At 35.4% G+C, this 22,119-nt stretch overlaps 1 protein-coding gene and 1 long non-coding RNA gene across 2 annotated transcripts in view; one reads left to right on the top strand and one right to left on the bottom strand.

Moving 5' to 3' along the window:
- LOC125170103 (uncharacterized) overlaps positions 1-22,119 on the bottom strand; it is a 420,734-nt gene that overhangs the window by 126,008 nt on the left and 272,607 nt on the right. The gene's annotated exons all lie outside the window — the stretch shown is intronic.
- The window catches only part of CPNE8 (copine 8), a 232,516-nt gene that overhangs the window by 131,344 nt on the left and 79,053 nt on the right, over positions 1-22,119 (top strand). The window contains exon 11 of the mRNA XM_047866283.1: positions 19,034-19,109. Coding sequence (XP_047722239.1) covers positions 19,034-19,109 — 76 coding nt within the window. The remainder of the gene's footprint in view (positions 1-19,033; positions 19,110-22,119) is intronic.

The following is a 22,119-nucleotide window of genomic DNA, read 5'->3' as shown; positions in this document are numbered from 1 at the left end:
AAACTGGAGTAGTAGGAAAGGTTCATAAGAGATTGAATTGTGAAGAGTAGACAAAGAGGTTTAGAGTAGACTCACTCTGAACAGTGGGTAAGTAGACAAATGTTTTTATATTTTTACATTTACTTGGACTCTACTGGATTTCACTCTCGAGTGTCATCTCCAGACATTATCATAATCCCAGGCTTGCAGACTTGAAACATGATATTGACTCCTCCCTTGCTCTCAGCTACCATTTCCAGTCATTTGCCAAGTCCAGCATATCTAAGAAATAAGTAATGAAATCATGCCATTATTGTAATTAATGTGAATTCATGATTTTCCTATAGTTCTATAATTTTTTAGTTTCCACAAGGTTAAAAGGTGAAATAAGTGTGGATATTTATGAAAAGAGTGTAAATATTTGTTACAAGGCTAAAATTGGTATTTATTTTGGCAACAGTATCATAATTCAACATTGTGATGGGAATAATTTGTTTTTAAGTCTATGGATACTGAAAGAATAGTAAAGAGAGCAACAGTACAGTAGAAAAAGTTTTTACAGTGCAGTTTAGGGAAAGAGAAAAGGAATTGGAACAAAAGAAATCCTGAATCACAGTAGTGGAGAAACAGAATTTTTAGTCATAGGATTTATATAGTTCTAGAAAAAGAAGAACGGGAATTTGTAGAGAACTGTTGAGAATAGCACAGAACATTCTGGCAAACTCTGGAAAGAGGGAAAGTGGGTGGAGCTAAGGTTTTATAAATGTGTGTCAGAAAAGATGTGGGTTACAAGTCTGTGTTTTCAAAACAAGTGATTTTGTATCTCAATGCCACCATTGCTGAATTAGGATTAACTCGTTGACATTGGAAAGGAAAAATTTTCCTTTATCCTTCAAGAATCTTTCAGCTGGCCTAAGATTTAAATTGGCATAAGACAGATTGACGAGAGAAAATCAAACTTAATTACATATATATGGGAGTGCCATAAAGACTATAAGGGCCAGAGGCAGCTAGGCAATTGAGGCTTATATCCCATTCAGAGTTAAGGAGAAATGGGTGGAGGTCTGGGACTTCAAAGGGAAAGAAGATTTATTCACAGGAAGATAAAAACAGAGTAAGTGTTTGGTAAGAAATGTTTGCTGGGCCCTATAGAAATAATTGGGACACAGGAGGAATTTTAACAAACAGACTTTGATAGGTCTGTTCACCATAGGAGTTTTATAGGGGGTTTACCTCCCTGCTTACTATACCTAGTTCATAGTATAGTAATCTATGGTGATAGTTCCCTTCCTGGAGTTGGTCCTCTATCTAAATTCTGTTAGGCAATTAGGTGGAAGGTCAAAGGTTCTTCCAAGCCTTCTGTTTCTTAAAAATAATCAGCATAAAATAATCCACATGCAAAAGAGGCACATTTTGGGGGAGGTTGGCTGGCTCAGTTGGAGGAGCATACGACTCTTGATCTTGGGGTTGTAAATTTGAGCCCATGTTGGGTGTAGAGATTACTTACATGGATAAAACTTTAAAGAGACACATTTTGGAGTGGTAAATGTCGCTCCCCTACATCACAGGAAAAGAACTCAAATTACCTGAAAATGTTACTTTTTAATTTGGCTTATCAACATGATTTAGTAGTAAGATCTATAACTCTCAGGACCCAATATTCTACAATAAGTCAGGTTCAGACCTGCTGGGAAAGAAGCCTGTGTTTTCAAGGCCAGTCAAGTTTTAATTTAGAATGAGAATAGGAAGAATGACAAATTGGAAAATAACCAATTGAGCATTTTACATGATTTGAAATAATTTATGTGTAAGATTTAAGTTTAATTAAGAATTAATTAAAACTCATACCATTGACCAAAAAATAGCCACATAAATGAAAAGAATAAAACACAAAGAAAAGAAAATAGAAGACTACAAAATAATCTCTGAATTTGGAAGTTCTTTCCAAACATAATAAGAGATGGAGCTAAACGGTCCTATTTTAAAATAAACTTTTTAACATTTTATTTTATTTTTTGAGAGACAGAGAGAGACAGAGTGTGAGCAGGGGAGAGGCAGAGAGAGAGAGGAAGACACAGAATCCAAAGCAGGCTCTAGGCTCTGATCTGTCAGCACAGAGCAGGAGGTGTAAAATAAACTTTAATTCAACGTTAATGTAGTATAGAAAAGTGCACACATCATAAATATACAGCTCAATGAATTTTCACAAATTTGAATACAGCATTCAATACAGTATGTTCAGCACCCACATCAAGAAACAGCTTTACCACTGGGGCTCCTGGGTGGCTCAGTCGGTTAAGTGACTTCCGCTCAGGTCATGATCTCGCTGTCCTTGAGTTCGAACCCCACATCGGGCTCTGTGTTGACAGCTCAGAGCCTGCTTTAGATTCTGTGTCTCCCTCCCTCACTCACACTCTGTCTCTAAAAAAGTAATGAATGTTAAAAAAAAATTTTTAAAAAAGAAAGAAAGAAACAGCTTTACCAGCACTGCAGAAGCCTTCCTCTTCCCTCTTCCATTCATTATTTCCCCTCCTAGTTAACCACCTTCCTGACTTTTGTTAACATACTTCAGTGTTGCCTGTTTCTGAATTATACAAATGGAATTAAGTAGTAGGTACTCTTTTGTGTCTGGCTTCCCTCAACATTAAGTTTGTGAGAGTTGTTTATATTACATGTGATTATCTTAATTTTTTCATTCATTAAATTAATATGTATTGCACTCTTATTAGTTGAAGAGACAAAACCATCTAAATCCTATGCAAATTCAATCAGTATTTTCCAAATGTAGAATTCTAGACCCTATTTTAATATTGAGCAATAACAAAAAGGAAACCTTTAATTGCACTTTATTCTCCATGAAAATTAAGGTGCCACCTGCTTTACCTCAGAAGGTTGTGATTCAGGTTCCTGTTAGCATCTCCATGGGTTCTTAGTTTTTGTCCTTAAAATTAAAACCTTCTGTTTCTATTATATTTAAAACATTCAGGAATAATTTCTTATATAGATGCTTTTAGCCAAAGAACAGTCTCCTAATGAAAGGAAGCAGAGTTTTAAATACCATTTCAATTGATGGACACTTGTATAGACAAGATATTCAGTCATTCAACTCTGAAGCAACACAACATTGTTTCTTTTTGTCATTTTTATTATCATCTCATGCCATCCTTCAGACTATTTTGCAATTTGTAATTTTAGTCTGCAAAAATACAGCCTATTTATATTATAACATGCATGAAAAATGTGTTGAATTTTCCAAAAGAAGAACACAAAGCCCTACCTCTTCTTCCCATTCATGGTAATTGTTTTTCACTACGAAGTTAACATATTTGTGGGGCGCTTGGATGGCTCAGTTGGTTAAGTGTCTGACTTCAGCTCAGGTCATGATCTCAGCGTTCATGGGTTCAAGCCCTGCATCAGGCTCTGTGCTGACAGCTCGGAGCATGGAGCCTGCTTCAGATTCTGTGTCTCCCTCTCTCTCTGCCCCTCCCCTGCTCACATTCTGTTTCTCTCTCTCAAAAATAAATAAAAATTAAAAAAAGTTTTAAAATTAACATATTTGTGACTTCAGGTATTTTTATCATGTGTATCCCAAACGATTTTTCATTCATTTTCAAACAGGTTTTCTTTTTGCTTATATTGAAGAATATCTTGCACATCTCTATAATGATCTCAAGTGTCATCTCCATTCTATAAGATAGGAAACCTTGAAGTTTTCCTGTAATCAAGAATAAAATGTGTTTTTTCATTTATTGCCAGAAACATTGTGGACCATTTGCAGCAGCTGGAGATGCAGCTTGAAGCACTTTTCCTTAACATAATACCTCTCCAGATACAGATACTGGTTCAGTAGGCTTGGGATACAGTCTAAACATGAATTGTTTGAAAAAACTCCCCAGGTCAGCCTAACTCAGATTTGAGTTGAGAACCATTTTTAGAAACTCACTCAATCTGTTAGAAATGGGAAAATTAAAAACTAAAACTAAAACTACAAAAACCTTACTTATGAAATCATTATTTTTTCCCCTGAGATTAGGAACTGAATATCAACACAATTAAATAGGACGAATGCTTTCTTGAGCATCTATAAAGTGCAGATTGCTATCCTAGTTACTACAGGCTAATTAAAAAATGATTCACACACAGCCCATATGGTCTTGCAGAATGTACAGTACCATTCTAGGAGCAAAATACTAGGCAGGGCGTGTTCCTTGAGAAAGGTATAATGTGTTGTTAAATTTTAGAGAAAGACAAGTTCATATCTGAGCAGAAGTGCCAAGATGTGCTCATGACAAAGTATGATAGGTGATTTATCTGAAAGGAGAGTAGGGATTTTAAAAGAAGGGATTTTGTGAACCCATTAAGTAAAGGATTTTGTTTTGGGCCTGTGATTGTGAGTATGTTATAATGTATTAGAGGGAATTAATGGGAAATACAGATACATATACAAAGGTAGGTCAGGACCATATGATGGAAGGCTTCTGATAGACTGGAGAGTATTTTCTGAATTCCATTGGAACTTTGGAGTCATTAAGAGATTTTGTTACTGAATAATGAACCAAGGACATTCTAGAACTAAGAGAGATATGGGAAAATATTTGCAGAATGATTTGGAATCAGGGAGACACAGAAGTATAAAAACTAGTTTAGAGGTTAAGGAGGTTATTGGGATAGTAATGAAACTTATATTAGGTTGGCAGTAAAGGCAATAAAAAATCATAAAACCCTTGCCGTGAAAAACAACTAAATTACATTTTGAATATGCATAGAGCTTTGCAGTTTACAAAAGTGTTTTTCACCACTTTCTCATTTGATCCTTATAAGAATCCAGTAGGTATTATTGATTATCTTCCTAGTTTTGCTGATAAATGAATTGAGGTTAAGTTTTTTGCTTCAGATTGCATGGTTTGTGAGCTTTTCAGTTCTTTATACAAAATGAAGCTAGATACTACAGCCAGTGTTAAGGAAATGGAGTATATAAGTTTGTAGCTGCTGGATGGTTACAGTTGAAGACTGAAGTAAAACACAGATCTCATATTCTGAATGTAGTTGAGAATGAAATATGCACATCACTGATGGAAATAGGGGGTTGCTAACTTGTCAGTTTGTGGAAATTGAGGTAGCTACGATGAACCTGATTTTGGACTGGGTGAATTTAAACTTTTTTATTAGCTTTTTTCTTAAAGTTTTTATTCAAATTCCAGTTCATTGATATACAGCGTAATATTAATTTCAAGTATACAATACAGCAATTCAAGACTTTCGTATAATACTTAGTGTTCATCACAAGTGCCCTTCTTAATCCCCATCACCTATTTAACCATCCTCCCACCCACCTGCATTCTGGTAACCATCAGTTTGTTCTCTATAATTAAATATCTGTTTCTTGGTTGGCCTCTCTCTCTCTCTCTCCTTTTTCTCCTTTGCTCATTTGTTTTGTTTCTGAAATTCCACATGAGTGAAATCATATGTATTTGTGTTTCTCTGACTGACTTATTTTGCCTAGCATAATAATAACTCTCTAGCTCGATCTATGGCCAAGATTTCATTCTTTTCTATGGCTGAGTGATATTCCATTGTGTTTATATACCACATCCACTTTATCCATTCATCAGTTGATGGACACTTGGGCTGATTCTATAATTTGGCTATTGTAGATAATGCTGCTATAAACATCGGGGTGCATGTATCCCTTTGAATTAGTATTTTTGTATTCTTTGGGTAAATACTTAGTAGTACAATTGCTAGATTGTAGGATAGTTCTGTTTTTAACTTCTTGAGAAAACCCCATACTATTTTCCAGAGTGGCTGCACCAGTTTGCATTCCCACCAACAGTGCAAGAGGGTATCCCTTTCTCCACATCCTCACCAACACCTGTCATTTCTTGTGTTGTTGATTTCAGCCATTCTGATAGGTGTGGGGTGATGTCTCATTGTAGTTTTGATTTGTATTTCCCTGATGATGAGTGATGTTGGCCATCTGGGTGTCTTCTTTGGAGAAATATGTATTCATGTCTTCTGCCCATTTTTAAATTGGATTTTTTGTTTTTGGGGTGTTGTTTTATAAATTCTATATATATTTTGGATTCTAACCCTTTATCAGATATGTCATTTGCAAATATCTTCTTCCATTCCACAGGTTGCCTTTTAGTTTTGTTGACTGTTTCCTTAACTGTGCATAAGCTTTTTTTTTGATGAAGCTTTTGCTTAGTTTTGATGAGAGACTCCCAAATGTAAACCTAGAGAATGGTCTCATTCAAACAGTATTAGAACTCATGATGGCCTCATGCCAGAGGAGCAAAAACATTCAGATCACATCAACCTAATTCTGTTGTGCTCTCTTCTACAATACCCAGCTCTCTCTTCCTAACAGATATATATATTTTGAAGACCTGGCTTTGCTTGCTCTCCCCCCAAGATTGCTTTTTTCATTCTATTTCTTTTTTTTTCATCCCCAATTATTTTTTAAAGTTATATATCACAGGGGAGAATGTATATCAGGCTATTAGAAATATGAGACTAGGGGATGGGAGAGATGCTGGAATATAAATCAAAGGTATAAACCGGAGAAACATCTACCTAAAAGATCTCTTTTACACAGTGGAAGTATATGTGATTACCTACTGAGAGTTTTGAGGGAAAATTCTATAGAGCTGGTCATAAAAGTCTTCCAATTAAATGAAACTTCCAGTTGTGAGTGATGAAAAGATTCTGATAGTAATGATGCTGATCATTTATGCAATAGGACTTACTGATACGCATTGGTCACCCATTATTTTCTCCGCGATTATAAATACCAAGATGATTTGAGATTTTGTGTTACCCACATGTGTTGTATAGTTGTACAGCGTTTGTCACTCACCTACTAGTACTCCAAATGCACATAAAACTAAGCTTAGTGACAACTGAGTCCTGGAAAAAGTTTATTAAAATTTAGCAAGTGACAAGGTCACTATAGATGTGCATCTGCCAAATACCTTTACTTTGTGACAATTTTAATATTTCATTGAAATTGTCTAGTCAGAAAGAGGAAATGAATAAGAGAGACTGTGGTGTGTACAGTCCTTTTGTTATATAAATTGTTCTACAGATAGCTTGGGAACCCAATTTTAAGATCATGCACCATACAAGTTTTAAATTTAATTTGGTATGCCAAGCAATTTTACACATTTCCTCTCAATTCTCAAAAAACTCCCAATAAAAAATATTATTGTTCTTTTTCCAGACATGAAAACGAAGGAAAGTGTGGAAATGGTTTTTCCATTTTACATGACTAGTAACTAGTCATTGGCTGCAAATCAAACTACTGCTTTTTCCTCTATCTTTCTAAGCACTGCTTTTATCTCCCATCATCTTTCGCTTCTTAGTGTAGGAGAAATGGAACATGGTATTCAGAATTCCAGAATCTTTTCTTTGAAACATAAGTTCTTAGCTTTAGCGTTTGATGTTGACTATTGTAGACATAACCTGAGAGAATTAAAACAAGACAAAAATACATTGTAGCCATTTATTCATGTTGCATTTCAATCCTGTTTGGAAAGGAAAATTTTATAGTTGCTGATCCGGAGAAAAATTAAGACACATAGAACACTGCCACTACCAATAACAATTTAGGCTTGGTAATATTCGTATATGTTTCAGTGCTTGGTGTTATTAATTTATTTTGTAAAAAATTTTGACCAAATGATTGACATATGTCTCTCTGGTATGGATAGAAGCTCAGTTTCCTAAATGATTTTATGTCCTAAAGGTTGATTGGCTACACCCCATCAAGGATTTCTGCTCTGATTTTGATATTTAAGCTCTAATGTTCAACTATGAGATTCTTAGTTCCAACCTGTTTGGGTACATAATGCTGGTACTCATAATTTCTAACTGATGTCTATACCTACAACTTGAAAAAGGGAAATAAAGCCTTAAAATAGCTTTACTTAAAATATACAGGTAATTACGTTTGAATTATCTAAATAGTTGTCTCCACTAACCACTTCATTAGAAATAGAAGACACAACTTTCCTTTGTGTGTACATTTCATAATATTTGGAATTATTTTGCATTGTAGTTTAAACCAGATAGTACAGTTTACATTCACAGTTGTTACTAAAAATCAGCAACATTTTAATATTAAGCTAACCTCGTATAAAGTTGCATTTTTGGTATTGCACTGAATTTGACACCATTAAAGAATATCTGAGAATAAACCATTCTTTTGGATTTTTCTAATCTGTTCTATATATATATATTTTTTAATATGAAATTTATTGTCAAATTGGTTTCCATACAACACTCAGTGCTCATCCCAACAGGTGCCCTCCTCAATACCCATCACCCACCCTCCCCTTCCTCCCACCCCCCATCAACCCTCAGTTTGTTCTCAGCTTTTAAGAGTCTCTTATGTTTTGGCTCCCTCCTTCTCTAATCTTTTTTTTTTTCCCTTCCCCTCCCCCATTGTCTTCTGTTAAGTTTCTCAGGATCCACATAAGAGTGAAAACATATGGGATCTGTCTTTCTCTGTATGACTTATTTCACTTAGCATAACGCTCTCCAGTTTCATCCATGTTACTACAAAAGGCCATATCACTTTCTTACACCATTCACAAAAATAAACTCAAAATGGATAAAGGACCTGAATATGAGACAAGAAACCATCAAAACCCTAGAGGAGAAAGCAGGAAAAAAACCTCTCTGACCTCAGCCACAGCAATTTCTTACTTGAGACATCTCCAAAGGCAAGGGAATTAAAAGGAAAAATGAACTATTGGGACCTCATGAAGATAAAAACTTGTGCACTGCAAAGGAAACAACCAACAGAATGGGAAAAGATATTTGCAAATGACATATTGGATAAAGGGCCAGTATCCAAAATCTATAAAGAACTCCCCAAACTCCACACCCGAAAAACAGATAATCCAGTGAAGAATGGGTAGAAAACATGAATTCTCTAAAGAAGACATCCAGATGGCCAACAGGCACATGAAAAGATGCTCAACGTCGCTCCTCATCAGGGAAATACAAATCAAAACCACACTCAGATATCACCTCACGCCAGTCAGAGTGGCCAAAATGAACAAATCAGGAGACTATAGATGCTGGAGAGGATGTGGAGAAACGGGAACCCTCTTGCACTGTTGGTGGGAATGCAAACTGGTGCAGCTGCTCTGCAAAACAGTATGGAAGTTCTTCAAAAAATTAAAAATAGGTCTACCCTATGACCCAGCAATAGCACTGCTAGGAATTTACCCAAGGGGTACAGGAGTGCTGATGCATAGGGGAACTTGTACCAAAATGTTTATTGCAGCACTTTCAACAATAGCCACATTATGGAAAGAGCCTAAATGTCCATCAACTGAGGAATAGATAAAGAAATTGTGGTTTATATGCACAATGGAATACTACTTGGCAATGAGAAAGAATGAAATATGGCCTTTTGTAGCAACGTCTATGTGTATATTTAAACAGATTAAGTGTAATTGTTTGACATTGAGGTTCAGTTAAAGGAAGTACTCAGTTACAATCTTTTGACTAGGAAATAAAAGGTCCTTAAAAACAGCTAGGTATTTTTTTGGTATCACAATTTCTCCTATGATTAGTATTATATAATGTATGTCAGGCTGTCAAAATTTGCAGTTTTAGATTTTTAAGGTTGATTAAATACATATAGTTATAATACAAGTGGCATGTATTCATTTCAGTTGTGTATACTTTGCTAAGGGGTGTTGCAGAATTATTGGCAACCTTTTCCAGAAACAAAATTTTTTAAATTTCCAGATTGATATATACATAAAAATGTATGAAAGTACATGAATATTCATAGATTATGGCACTTCAATTGTTTGGTTTACTAGCACTATTCTATGATTATACACCACAATAGAGATAAAAGCTTATAAACATATTTTTGGCCACAATTGGTGATTTTGTACATAGATAGAAAAAAATAAACATACAAATGAGAAGAATTTTCTAATGTGCCATTTTCCGTTTATGTTTAAAATGAATTCACAATTGGAATGTTTATTTAGATTTATAGAAAACTATCCTTACATTTAGATCTTCACACATTCATAGTGCCACTGAAGTCATTGCTATCTAAATAGTTCTTTAGTGCTATTTTTCCTAAAAGTGTAGAATAAGATAGTTAATATGTGGAAAAACTCTACTTTAGATCACATGCTAATACATTTGCATATATTATAGAATAGTCTAAATGAACAAGCCAATGAAATATATGTATTGTAAACTTGTATTTTAACCTGTAAATTTAATTTTAACATATATTGATATTAGGGCTGCTTTTATGGCCATATTCTAATACAATATTTTTCTTCCAAGAACCCAAAACAAACTTCTGTTATTCTGTTCAGAACAACTGAAGTTAATCAACTCACTTTTTTTTTTTTTTGAAGTGAATAGGAAAATGTATTTTATGCTTTTGAGGGGTGAAAAATTTTTACTAGAAAGCTTAATGACTTACGCAAAATCAGTAAATCCCAAAGGGAGAACTTATAGGCAGACATTATTTTTATTGGGTTGCATAGGTATTTCTTTCATTTCCACTAGAAAATTCCCAGATATTATACTATATTTTAAGGACAAGTTTTTAATTACGCTTATTATTTAAAAGGAAGAACTTTTACACATAAGTATTATCCTATCTAAGCAACCCAAACACCAATTCACTGAGTACTTTTAATTCTTTGATTAATGTTTTAGATTTGTATCTCTTGGGAACTCAGTGATTCTGAAATTTTGCTTCATAGTCTCCTGGAGCCTCATTTGGTTCAAAAATGTATTAATTTATTCAAGCTTCTAACACACATGGAAAAACTTTTATGATGTGGGTTATTCTATTTCCATATTTTAATACTTTGAAGATATTCACACTGTTAAAACCATTAAAAAGTAACATGCCTCAAAAACACATAAAATTATTAAAGTCTCTCAAAATGCCTAAAACCTTTGTTTCTCCATAAATAGTATAAGAAAAAATAATTTTCACTTCAAGAAATATAATGGGTAATAATGTAGGAATTCAAAGAAAGTATTATAAATCTTGAATGGCAATAAATGATTATTACTTTTGTATTAATATAAAAATAGCACACAATCTCCAGTGGTGAAATTCTTGCAAATCCAAAAGTTCTGAGCTGTCAAATAAGATCTAAGTCAGTCACCTCTAAATGTGAAATTTCACCAAAGTGGGGTGATCTTTTTTTTTTTTTTAATTTTTTAATGTTTATTTTTGAGAGGGAGGGGGAGAGAGAGAGAGGGAGACACAGAATCTGAAGTAGGCTCCAGGCTCAGAGCTGTCAGCACAGAGCATGACACAGGGCTCCAACCCACCAGCCACGAGGTCATGACCTGAGCTGAAGTTGGCTGCTAAATGGACTGAGCCATTCAGGCCCCCCCTGGTATTTTGTTGTTGTTTTTCTTATTATAACAATACTATTATTATTCTCATTCAGCTGAAAAAATATCACTCACTGGCTGATAGTTTAAATTTCAAAAACAAGTTAGTGTATCACACAGACCTTCCTTTCTAGAGATTAATGTTCAAGATAAAAACTAGAATTCAATCACTTTGAAATTATAGAGAATAAAGTATGTGACATGGATTACATAAAATAGTTACAAGTTGATTAAATTAGAGAATCTAACTTCCGACCTTATCTCAGTTAACTTTTTAATTAATATAATCCTAGAAAAAAATATCCAAAGATCCTGGCTAGCTAAAGAAACTTCACCCTACCTTTCAATGGATTAAATTGCATTTGTGAAATTATTGGTAGGTAAAAATGATTGTATATTAAGAATTTTTGGCCATATACAATTCACTTTGTTTAATGAGGCAAATTTTTATTTGCCTGATGATATATTGGTGCATTAAGCTTATTAGAGGCAATAGAAAAGAATCAAAGGTAATTATTTTTTTAAAAGTTAGATTTTATGTGTAGTTGAAATTTGCATTATATCTGATAGATACACTTGGACTTTAAATAATACATTTATAAATATATATTATAAAAATACTTACATATAAATATATTATATATAAGAAAATATGTCTATACCCTGTATTTAAAAAAATGGAGTAGATATATAGGCACACAGTTTGAGCTTAAATGTGATAAATCATCATACAGAGCATTTTCTTTATGATGACATATATCATTTTTCTATATAAATGTAAATCACATCAAAAATATTATCTTTATCTGAAAACGTGTTGTTTGTCCCAAGTCTTTGTATAGATGTAATAAGTAAATGAAAATAAAGTTAATAAATTAAATATTAAATAATAATAGATATAATACATACATTAAAATGTACAATTATGTAGATGTAATATCATATATTACTATGTAATATTTTATATGAATTTATACCTAAAATGACAATAGTATTTATTACATATATACATATATATGCTATTTATATCTTTTTAAATTTTTGTCTGTATTAGAAATGTATCGGGGCTCCTGGGTGGCGCAGTCTGTTGGGCGTCCGACTTCAGCCAGGTCACGATCTCGCGGTCCCGGAGTTCGAGCCCCGCGTCGGGCTCTGGGCTGATGGCTCAGAGCCTGGAGCCTGTTTCCGATTCTGTGTCTCCCTCTCTCTCTGCCCCTCCCCCGTTCATGCTCTGTCTCTCTCTGTCCCAAAAATAAATAAACGTTCAAAAAAAATTTTTTTTAATAAAAAAAAAAAAGAAATGTATCAAGGAGCTGGTATGGATAAGACTGATAAAATTAGCCTAGTTCTCCTGCTGAATTATTGATATTTGAGATGATTATATCTGTTTTCCTCTTTTTTTGTAACTTTTTTTTTTACATTTATTTTTGAGAGACAGAGCGTGAGCGGGGGAGGGACAGAGAGAGAGGGAGACACAGAATCCAAAGCAGGCTCCAGGCTCTGAGCTGTCAGCACAGAGCCTGATGTGGGCCTCAAACCAGCCAAAGTCAGTGCCCAACCCACTGAGCCACCCAGGCACCGCTGTTTTCCTCTTGAAGGCCCAGAAGTATTATTGTAATCTATGGAGGGAATAAACCAGGAATTTACAAATTAAAAAAATTACTTTTGTAAGAATGTTTATAATCTTTGTTTACTAGCACAATTAATAATCATAATTCTGCAAATTTATAGACAAGTTCATAATCTGGGAATATTTAAAGGTTATATTTCTAGATTTTTTTTTTAAAGTAAACTAAATTCTCTGTCAGGGTTTGAGGAAGTTACAAGGAAAAAGAAAGATTTGATTTTGTTGAAATTTTCACATAGAACCACTTCCTTTAAGAATCAGTAGGGGCTGGTAGTCTCTTGTTTAAAAAGCCCCAGAAAACCAAAACATTCTTAGATGCTGAAAAGTCTTGTCAAATTTGAAGGGTTTGACTAGAAGAAAAGCAAAGAAAATTAGCAAAATCAGGGACAGCTGATAACAATATTGGACTCATAAAGATGACTTTTAGTGTTGATTGTGAGAAATCACAAATCTGAGGGCATAGTTTACTTGTGATCATGGAGTTAGTGGTTTGGTTTCAGTCACATCTAGAAAAACACTGCTGCTCTCCTACAAATACAGGTTTAACCAGTAAGAATGTCTGCAACCTATGAGTTTAATTAGGGTCACCATGACTACACTTCAATTAAATGTGTCTCTCACTTCTGTGACTGCTTAATCTCTAGCTATTTTTAAAAATGTTGTTACGCTTGCTAGGACTGGACCAGATTAGACAAGATAGAGGAAGATGGGAAGGCAGTATGTTTAAATACCAATGGAGGAGACGGTAGCATCGGGGGCTGTTGTTTCCATGGGAAAGCTCATGCCCCTTTTTGAGCTGGAATCTTTTCAACATCCTAGAGCAATTGTCTTTAACACACAATTTGTTTACAAATCCTTATGTGAGAGGCCCTTCAGCACACACCTGGCACACGGCACACTGTAGTGTATGTACTCCAGAGGAAAGGAATCGCATTGGAATAGTCCAAGCCACAGGTGTGTGTAACTCCAGACTATAACGCAGCATATATCAGTTCATAAGCCTATTACATCCTCACAAGTTATTTTGATGAAAGCTTTCTTACAATTATATATGTGTCTGGAATCATATTCTTAATAATTGGAAAAAGGTATCTTAGTAGTGTCTTTTTTGAGGAGTTAAACACTTTTCACAGAAAAAAAAGAATCAAATGAATTTTCTGAGTCTGTTTTCAAAACCGTAAGTAGGCATTGCCTCCCATTTTTCGGTGAAGACTTAAGGACCCTGAAGTTGACTCACTCTAGACCACATGGCGGTAGAGAAAGGGCTGAGATGGATTCAGTACATACACGCCATTTGTATACACTATGTGCAAAAGTAGTTTATTGACAGTCAAGAAAGTAACAGTTATCTGTCCCAAGGCAGGGTGGCCTTCAGGAAGATCACCAGAAATGCCCACAGAAGGCAATATTGCCTGCTTCTCTTTTCTCTGCCTCTGGTGCGATTGTGTGGGTGCACTTCTGGGGAAAAGAACAGTTGTTCTCATTACTCTCAGAGTTGTTTTAAGGAGGTAGAGAGAGTGATGGTGGTTACTGTGATTGGCACTTGTGCCAGTCTTTTAGACTGAATATAGTCTGAGGCAAATCTGTTCATGTGACCTGCAAGGTAAGATCACAGCATGACTGTGATATTAACCTGAATCTAGTTCCAACTTTCAACAGTGCCCGTTTACCAGGCACTGAGGTAGATGCTGAAAACATGAAGATGAGTTTATCACCTTTCTCACCTTCAAGTACGGAGACTGAGAGGGGAGCTATGTAAAGAGCAGGTACAATACAATACAGGTTTGTGACGGTAGAGAGATACTGGCTTCTTTAAAAGCAAAGAGGGAATGGCATGAAGCAGGAAAGGCTTCTTGGAGGACATAATAGCTAGCCTCCATAGTATAGGTGAAGCTGGGAAAGAAGGTGCCAAAAATGGGAGGGGGGTGGTGGTGGGAAGACACATTTGTTAGGTAGGGACTGTCCTACAGGTTTCAAATGTAAATGTCAGTAGACACAATCACCATTTTTCCACTCTTTTTTTTTTTTTTAATTTTTTTTTTCCAACGTTTATTTATTTTTGGGACAGAGAGAGACAGAGCATGAACGGGGGAGGGGCAGAGAGAGAGGGAGACACAGAATCGGAAACAGGCTCCAGGCTCTGAGCCATCAGCCCAGAGCCTGACGCGGGGCTCGAACTCCCGGACCGCGAGATCGTGACCTGGCTGAAGTCGGATGCTTAACCGACTGCGCCACCCAGGCGCCCCCCCATTTTTCCACTCTTAAGGGAGCACAGAAATAATTGTAATATACAGATTTTATTTAACAATTTAATCACTTTGCTCAAACAAGGATTTTAGAGGCAGACTACTAGCTATATAGTTGTAATCAATTTGCTTTAAAAATCTCTTTATTTCCTCAAATGTTAAGCTATATAGTCATAATCAATTTGCTTTAACAATCTCTTTATTTCCTCCCTTATAAAAAGTAGGGAGAACAAATTAGAGAGGTAAACAGACAAATCAGATAAGCAGCCCTGAGGTAGACTTTATTTTGTAAATGCAAAGACATAACATAGAATAATTATTTTAGATGCAATTAAATTAACAGGAAATAGCAAAGCAGTATTATTAAATCACAAGGAAATTATTGGTTGTGATTTATTGTATAGTGATAATTGTTTCAATATTACAGTATTGAAAATCATGAGCAGATAAAAATGTTAAAGCAAATTAAATTTTTCTTTTTATCTCAGTAAAATCTGGAATAGTTGATGATAGGGGAAAAGATAATTACAAATCAGTGAAAATTACATTTAATACTTTCTTCAGAGTATTTATCTATGGCGTACTAAATAATTTTTTAAGTAAGACAAGTTACAAAGGAAACTAAAAATGTCCGTGTATTCAAGAGATCTATGATGAAATTGACCTGGGAATGAGTCCACTTATCCACCCAAATTCTTAGGATGTATTCTGGAGACAAAGCACCTTATATCTAGGGTTGGCAAGTTTACTGCTACCTGCTTTTATGCTTTATGTTGATAACCTTTCAACAAATCCTCACTTCTTGGTCATCCATTTCTCTGGCTCTGAATAGATACAATAATGTGTTTTCTTTATCTCACAGAAATGTTGTCTTGGAGGTTGAAATGCAATTTGTGACTCACTTAATACATTTTCTCCTCTACAACACATCATAGCATTGTATTTATATGACATGCACATTCAGTGTTTTATTCAAAATGATAATCTTGAACAAGATTCAGAATGGGAGGAGCAAATATTTTATTCATTCTTCCATTTATTTGTGTCCTGTCTTACTCTGAAAAGGATCCAAGGTAATTTACAGAAATGCATGTAGTAACATATGGTGAACTATAAACTGGGCGAGGAAATTGAAGTAAAGGGGGAAATTAGGGTAAGAAATTTGAAAAGCCTGCATAGGACAGCACATCATGCATACATATCCTGCAAGAAATGGCCATACATCTGGGTGTAAACCCTCTAACAACTAATGCAGAGGGGAAAATCTCCATTTATTAATAAACAGGGTGCTTTCAGATTAGGAAACACAAATGGAAGCACAAAAGTGCAGATTCATAGCATTGAGTCCCATTGTTCATCATTCAATTCTGTAGAGAGTAACAAATTTACCAAAACAAAACAGAACCAAATATCAGAGAAATGCTTCTTAGAGAGCTCCGTAATGACTTCAACAGGAGCGCATCAATGTGTGCCATATGATAAACTTGACCATTGCAATTAGGTCCAGATTTGCCATTCTGCTGGACTTTATCCAAATGGGTATTACATGTTCTTGAGACTTGATTGAGTAATTGTATTTACTTGAGATCAGTAAATATTGCTTCTCTCTACCAAGTTTTCGATTAGTGTTGAGTGGTGGGAATTTAGTGTTAATAGTAATAGCTGCATATTGAATTTAAACAGTTAACCAGATGAGGATTACCATAGTCAGAAAACTACCATATGGGCTTAAGTGATCCAGAGTTTATTTTAAGCCCTCTATGTTAAGTTCCCACCACTAGTGTGGTAAGTTCTGTTATATAAGGCTTGGCCACAGTTACCAATACCAAAACATTGTGCTTGAAGTGCTCTAATAGAATGTTTTATCTCTGGAACTCTTTTTTTTTTTTTTTTAATGTTTATTTACTTTTTGAGAGAGAGAGAAACTGAGCATGAGCGGGGGAGGGGCAGAGAGAGAGACACACACAGAATCTGAAGCAGGCTCCAGGCTCTGCACTATCAGCACAGACCCCAATGCGGGGTTCGAACCCACAAACCGTGAGATCATGACCTGAGCTGAAGTCGGATGCTTAACCTACTGAGCCACCCAGGTGCCTCGATCTCCGTGACTCTTAAGATATTTGAAGCATGCACAGCAATGGAGGAGGATAGATTCTAAACAGAATCTCCATAACTCAGTTTTTAAGGTCTCAGTGAAAGATACCAAGGTTATGAGCTTCCACCTCTGAAGGTCAAAGAAAATTATTCCACTTATTAGAAATATGTAGCACTAAAGTACTATTTTATAATTTTCCCTGTGTAACTTCAATGAGTGATTCCTAGGAGACTGGGTTCATACATACAAATATACTTACCACTGTTTCCAACCCTCTTTCCTTTCACATTTTCATGTGTGTAGATATACTTCTGGAAGTCAAATCTAGAAGGGGTCAGCGTAGTACATCTACAAAGAGGGATGTCCCATTTCGAATAATATCATGTATGTGTAAGATCTTTGACATAAGGGAGAACTGAGAGGCTGGAATCTAAATGAGCTGTATTTTAAATAATGTTATAAAACAATTCCTATTGCAAAAACTCTACTGAAATTAATGGCAGCTAGTTTTCTCTTCCAAATGCGATCTTTAGAAATCAGTAATTTGGTTGGCTAGATAACAACTTATTTGTTGGTTGTCACTGGTCATCAGGTCTATGGAGGTTTGATGGATTTTAGTGATTCACAACTAAGCATTAAACCTACCTCGGGTTTTGGGATATATATATATATATATATATATATATATATATATATATATGGTAATAATGAACACCTTGCATTTGCAAAGTGAATGGGCCAAGCTTAAATTCTATGATATACATAACGGTGACATCCCTTATGGTTTGTTTTACCACTTTAGTTCCTGTAATCTTTATCTTCTTCCTCTGTCGCATTACATTTCACCACTGCACTGAAAACCAGCATTTCTTAGCAGTATGTGTTCAGATTACATGGGGTAGCAGAATACAAGTCCCCTCTAAACTACCGAATGCATAACATGTTTTTTATGTTGCTAGGTAAACTTCAGTAGTCACATTGACAAAGATTTTATGGTGAGAACTAACACGTATGCTTAGTCAATTCCTATCCCTCCCCAGCTAAACTGAGAAGACACCTGTAGAAGGCCTGCTTTCTGAGAAGGCAATGATGATTGTTTCAAGATGAAAAAACTCAGAATAACCATGTTGATATTAACAGTATATTCTTAAACCATTATTATTGAAAATGAAATTTGGTGACTATTATCCATGTTAACATGGGATACCCTTGAAAAATAATGTCCTATTACATCCTGGTCATTAAGTTTTAGGAGTTTTGTATATTGTATTTGTGATTATTGATGTAAATAATAATAAGTTTTGAGTGTCTTAAGCTTTAATCCTTTTTGAATAAATTATTAATCATTTTGGTAGTATAGATGATGAAATGTCTTTGAGATATGAGTTATTAAAACAAGTACCATTTGAAATCTTAATGTTCAAATTAATATTTTATAAATATTAATCAAATTGGGATAACTTGAATATTATTTGAATACTAACAAAATGTAATTTTTGAGTGTACATAGTTCAGGGTTAAAGAACAATGAAGTTATGTATGGATTCTCTTTTAAAATATGTTATTAAATTATGCTCATAGTAATTTTTTCATGATTAGACTGTACGTTTGTGAAAAGCTTTAAGGTATAATTGGCAAATGTATGAAAGCTAATACTATATATTTTGCCCTTAATTTTAGTCATGATTTCATTGGAGAATTTACAACAAGCTATAGGGAACTTTCTAGAGGACAATCACAATTCAATGTATATGAGGTAAGGGGAATTCTATTCTATTATTTTCCTCTGGAATAAGTAAATTTATGCTCTGAGAGTATAGATTTTGTAAAGGATAATTGGCAAAGGTTAAGTAAGTACCAATATACGTAAGAATCTTTAAGCTTATTAAACAGACTTGTTTTGGAGACTAAATGGTATTATTTCTCTTAAAGTTCCATGATCTTTTAACTCTGTTTTGAGAAATTTAAACATTCTTGTCAATGAAGCTTTTTATTATTTTTAAAACTTCAATATGAATGCAAGTTCATTTTTTCATAAGCCTCACCCTTTGTGTTTTGCCTTCCTACCAACCTCCTCCCCCAAACCTTTTTTAAAGAAAGAGAAAAATAGGCGTTTTCATTATGTCAACATGGTGTTATACCATTGAGCGACTTCCCTGTTGTTTAGTTGAAGACTGAAAGGAATGACAAAGCTTGATTCAGTCATGAAAGAAATCCAGGTTATTAAGGCAAGCACAGTAGTTGTTTCTGCCTTAAACCTATCTTGCCAGTTAGCTACCGGATATGTTTTGAGCACATGGTGTGTTTTGGCACTGTTAATACCTGAGCTAAGCTACCTGTACATTCTCTAATTTTTTTTATTTAACAAACATCAATAGGAAAGGAGAATATTTTAGTATTAGTCAATAATCGTAACTCTTCCTGCCAGATTGACACTAAAATTGTACCCTCTTTTAAGTTAGGAGTGGAGCACTTTCCTTCTTCTATGGCAGTAGCATTTTATTCATTCACTTATTCATTCATTCACTTGTAAAAATGTTTATCGCAAGGCTTTTATATTCCACATTCTCTGTTAAGATGGTTAAAAATTTTAGAGATACAGAGTTGATTAAAAATTTCAGTGTGTAAGGGAGACTAACACATGAAATATGGTTTTTTATTTAAAAACATTTTTTTAATGTTTATTTTTAAGAGAGAGAGACAGAACATAAGTGGGGAAGGAGCAGAGAGAGAGGGAGACACAGAATCTGAAGCAGGCTCCAGGCTCTGAGCTGTCAGCAAAGAGCCCAATGTGGGGCTTGAACTCACGAACCGTGAAATCATAACCTGAACCGAAGTTGGATGCTTAACCAACTGAGCCACTCAGGCACCCCTGGTGTATTTTGTTAAGTGCTATATACTGTATAGTATTTTACTTAGTAGAGTATGAGATATTATAGAGCAAACTTCCCAGGCAAGAGCAAAGATGGGGTAAGCATCAATTTTTCTATCTGCGTCTTCCAGTGACGGAATATTAAGGCTCCATATAGGCAATGAAAATAATAGAAGACAGGTGGTACTTACCGATCCCTGTTTTCTCCACCTATCCTCGGGCTTCTATATCTCCAGCAAAACCCAAGCTTTTAAAACCCCCCTACAGCTTTCCAGACTGGTTTTGGCAGATAAAGACCTCTTGTCAGTTCCTGAGCTAATGGGGTTACCTCCAGAACTGCAGTCATGCTGGGTTGGAGCCGCTTTTGAAGCTGTTAGGTCTGCACTAGTATCTATGGTTTGGGGTGCTTTGATCAGAGTCTTGAATGGGCATGGATTCTATCTCATCCCTGAGTGGATGAGACTGGCTCTAGTACTTTATTCAGTAGGCTGGCACTGAACCAGTGTTCCTCTTCAGGGTATACAGTAGGGTCCTCAGTCAGTTGGCCTATTACTAAGTGTGAGGATGTGTGTGGCTCCAGCCAGCACTTTTTGAGAACTCGTGTCTGATCACCTGATGGGTGTCTAAGCAGAACTGGCTGTGGACCATGCCTAAGAAGCTGTTTCAGGTACCATAGCCGAGACTTTGGTCTGTAGACCTGGCTTTGGAGGTACAGATGAGCATGTCTCCCACCAGGTCCCTGGGTGGGCTTCCTGATCAAGATCAGAGGGGCTGAGGCCTAATAAATATAAGAATATTTCATGATCTCCTGAGGTACAGACATGTGAGTGTTCCCTGGTGGGTCCTTGTGTCAGCAATACTGCTCACAAACTATAGCTGGAAGGAGCTGAAACTAAGTATTGGGCCCTTTCAAGGTCTGGACAATTGCAGACAGGATTGTTTCTTACTGGGACCCTGGACCCATAGGACTGTTGGTGGACTGCAGCTGTGAAGGGGCTGGAGCAATGTATAGAGTCCTTTTGGGATCTCTAAGCTTGCAAAGAGCTTTCAGGATCTCCATGCATGCAGACAGGAGTGTCTCCTGCAGCCTTCATGTACCTGCAGGCCTTCAGGTTCATTTCAATAACATGTATTTGCACTCTGCTCCAGCCAACCTGGGCCGATTGCTTTTTCCTCTTTCTCAAATGTTGTGTCTTTCCTTTTTTATTGTAGCCTTAGTTTAAATTGATAAAGTTTAGTTCAAATACTACTTATTCATAAATTCTTTTAACTTTCTTTACCTGTCAAATGTTTCCTGTGTATTTTGGATTGGGATGTGCTGAAGGATCTTCTCTTAAAGCACTTACGTGTTCTTTTATCCTATTAGATCAACAGATTTTACTCATCTTCATATTCCCTATGTTCTTTGGTGTCTTATATAATATAGGAGTGCAAGAATATTTTCCTCATGGAACAAATGGTCAAAAATTAAATCTTAGGTCCACAACCAGACCTTTACCAATCATCACAGAGCCTGGATGTCTGGTGGAAATTACTGCCACTGACAGCAAAAGAGTAACAGAGCCCTCATATATGCACATAGCCAGGTGATTTGCTATGTTAGTGTTCTTTACCTAATAACTAATTTACGTCTCCTGAATATACTCTTCTTTGCTATACATAATTATTATTATTTAGGACCTAGGATGTTAAAGGTCTCTCTTGCATCAAGAAGATACAGATGGATAAGGGTAACCAATGCATAAAGTGATTGAGAAGAATATTACTGAAAAAGAAATTTTTTTAAAGAAAACAGTCATGAGTAAATTTTCTAGAGAAATTTTGGCCTAAGGACTGTACAGGAATCATAGTAAAGGCATTTGTAAATGAATAAATGCATCAGCAGTGAAGACAG

The sequence above is a fragment of the Prionailurus viverrinus genome, chromosome B4, assembly GCF_022837055.1.
Source record: "Prionailurus viverrinus isolate Anna chromosome B4, UM_Priviv_1.0, whole genome shotgun sequence".
NCBI lineage: Eukaryota > Metazoa > Chordata > Mammalia > Carnivora > Felidae > Prionailurus > Prionailurus viverrinus.
This window is presented reverse-complemented; position numbering and strand designations above follow the sequence as displayed.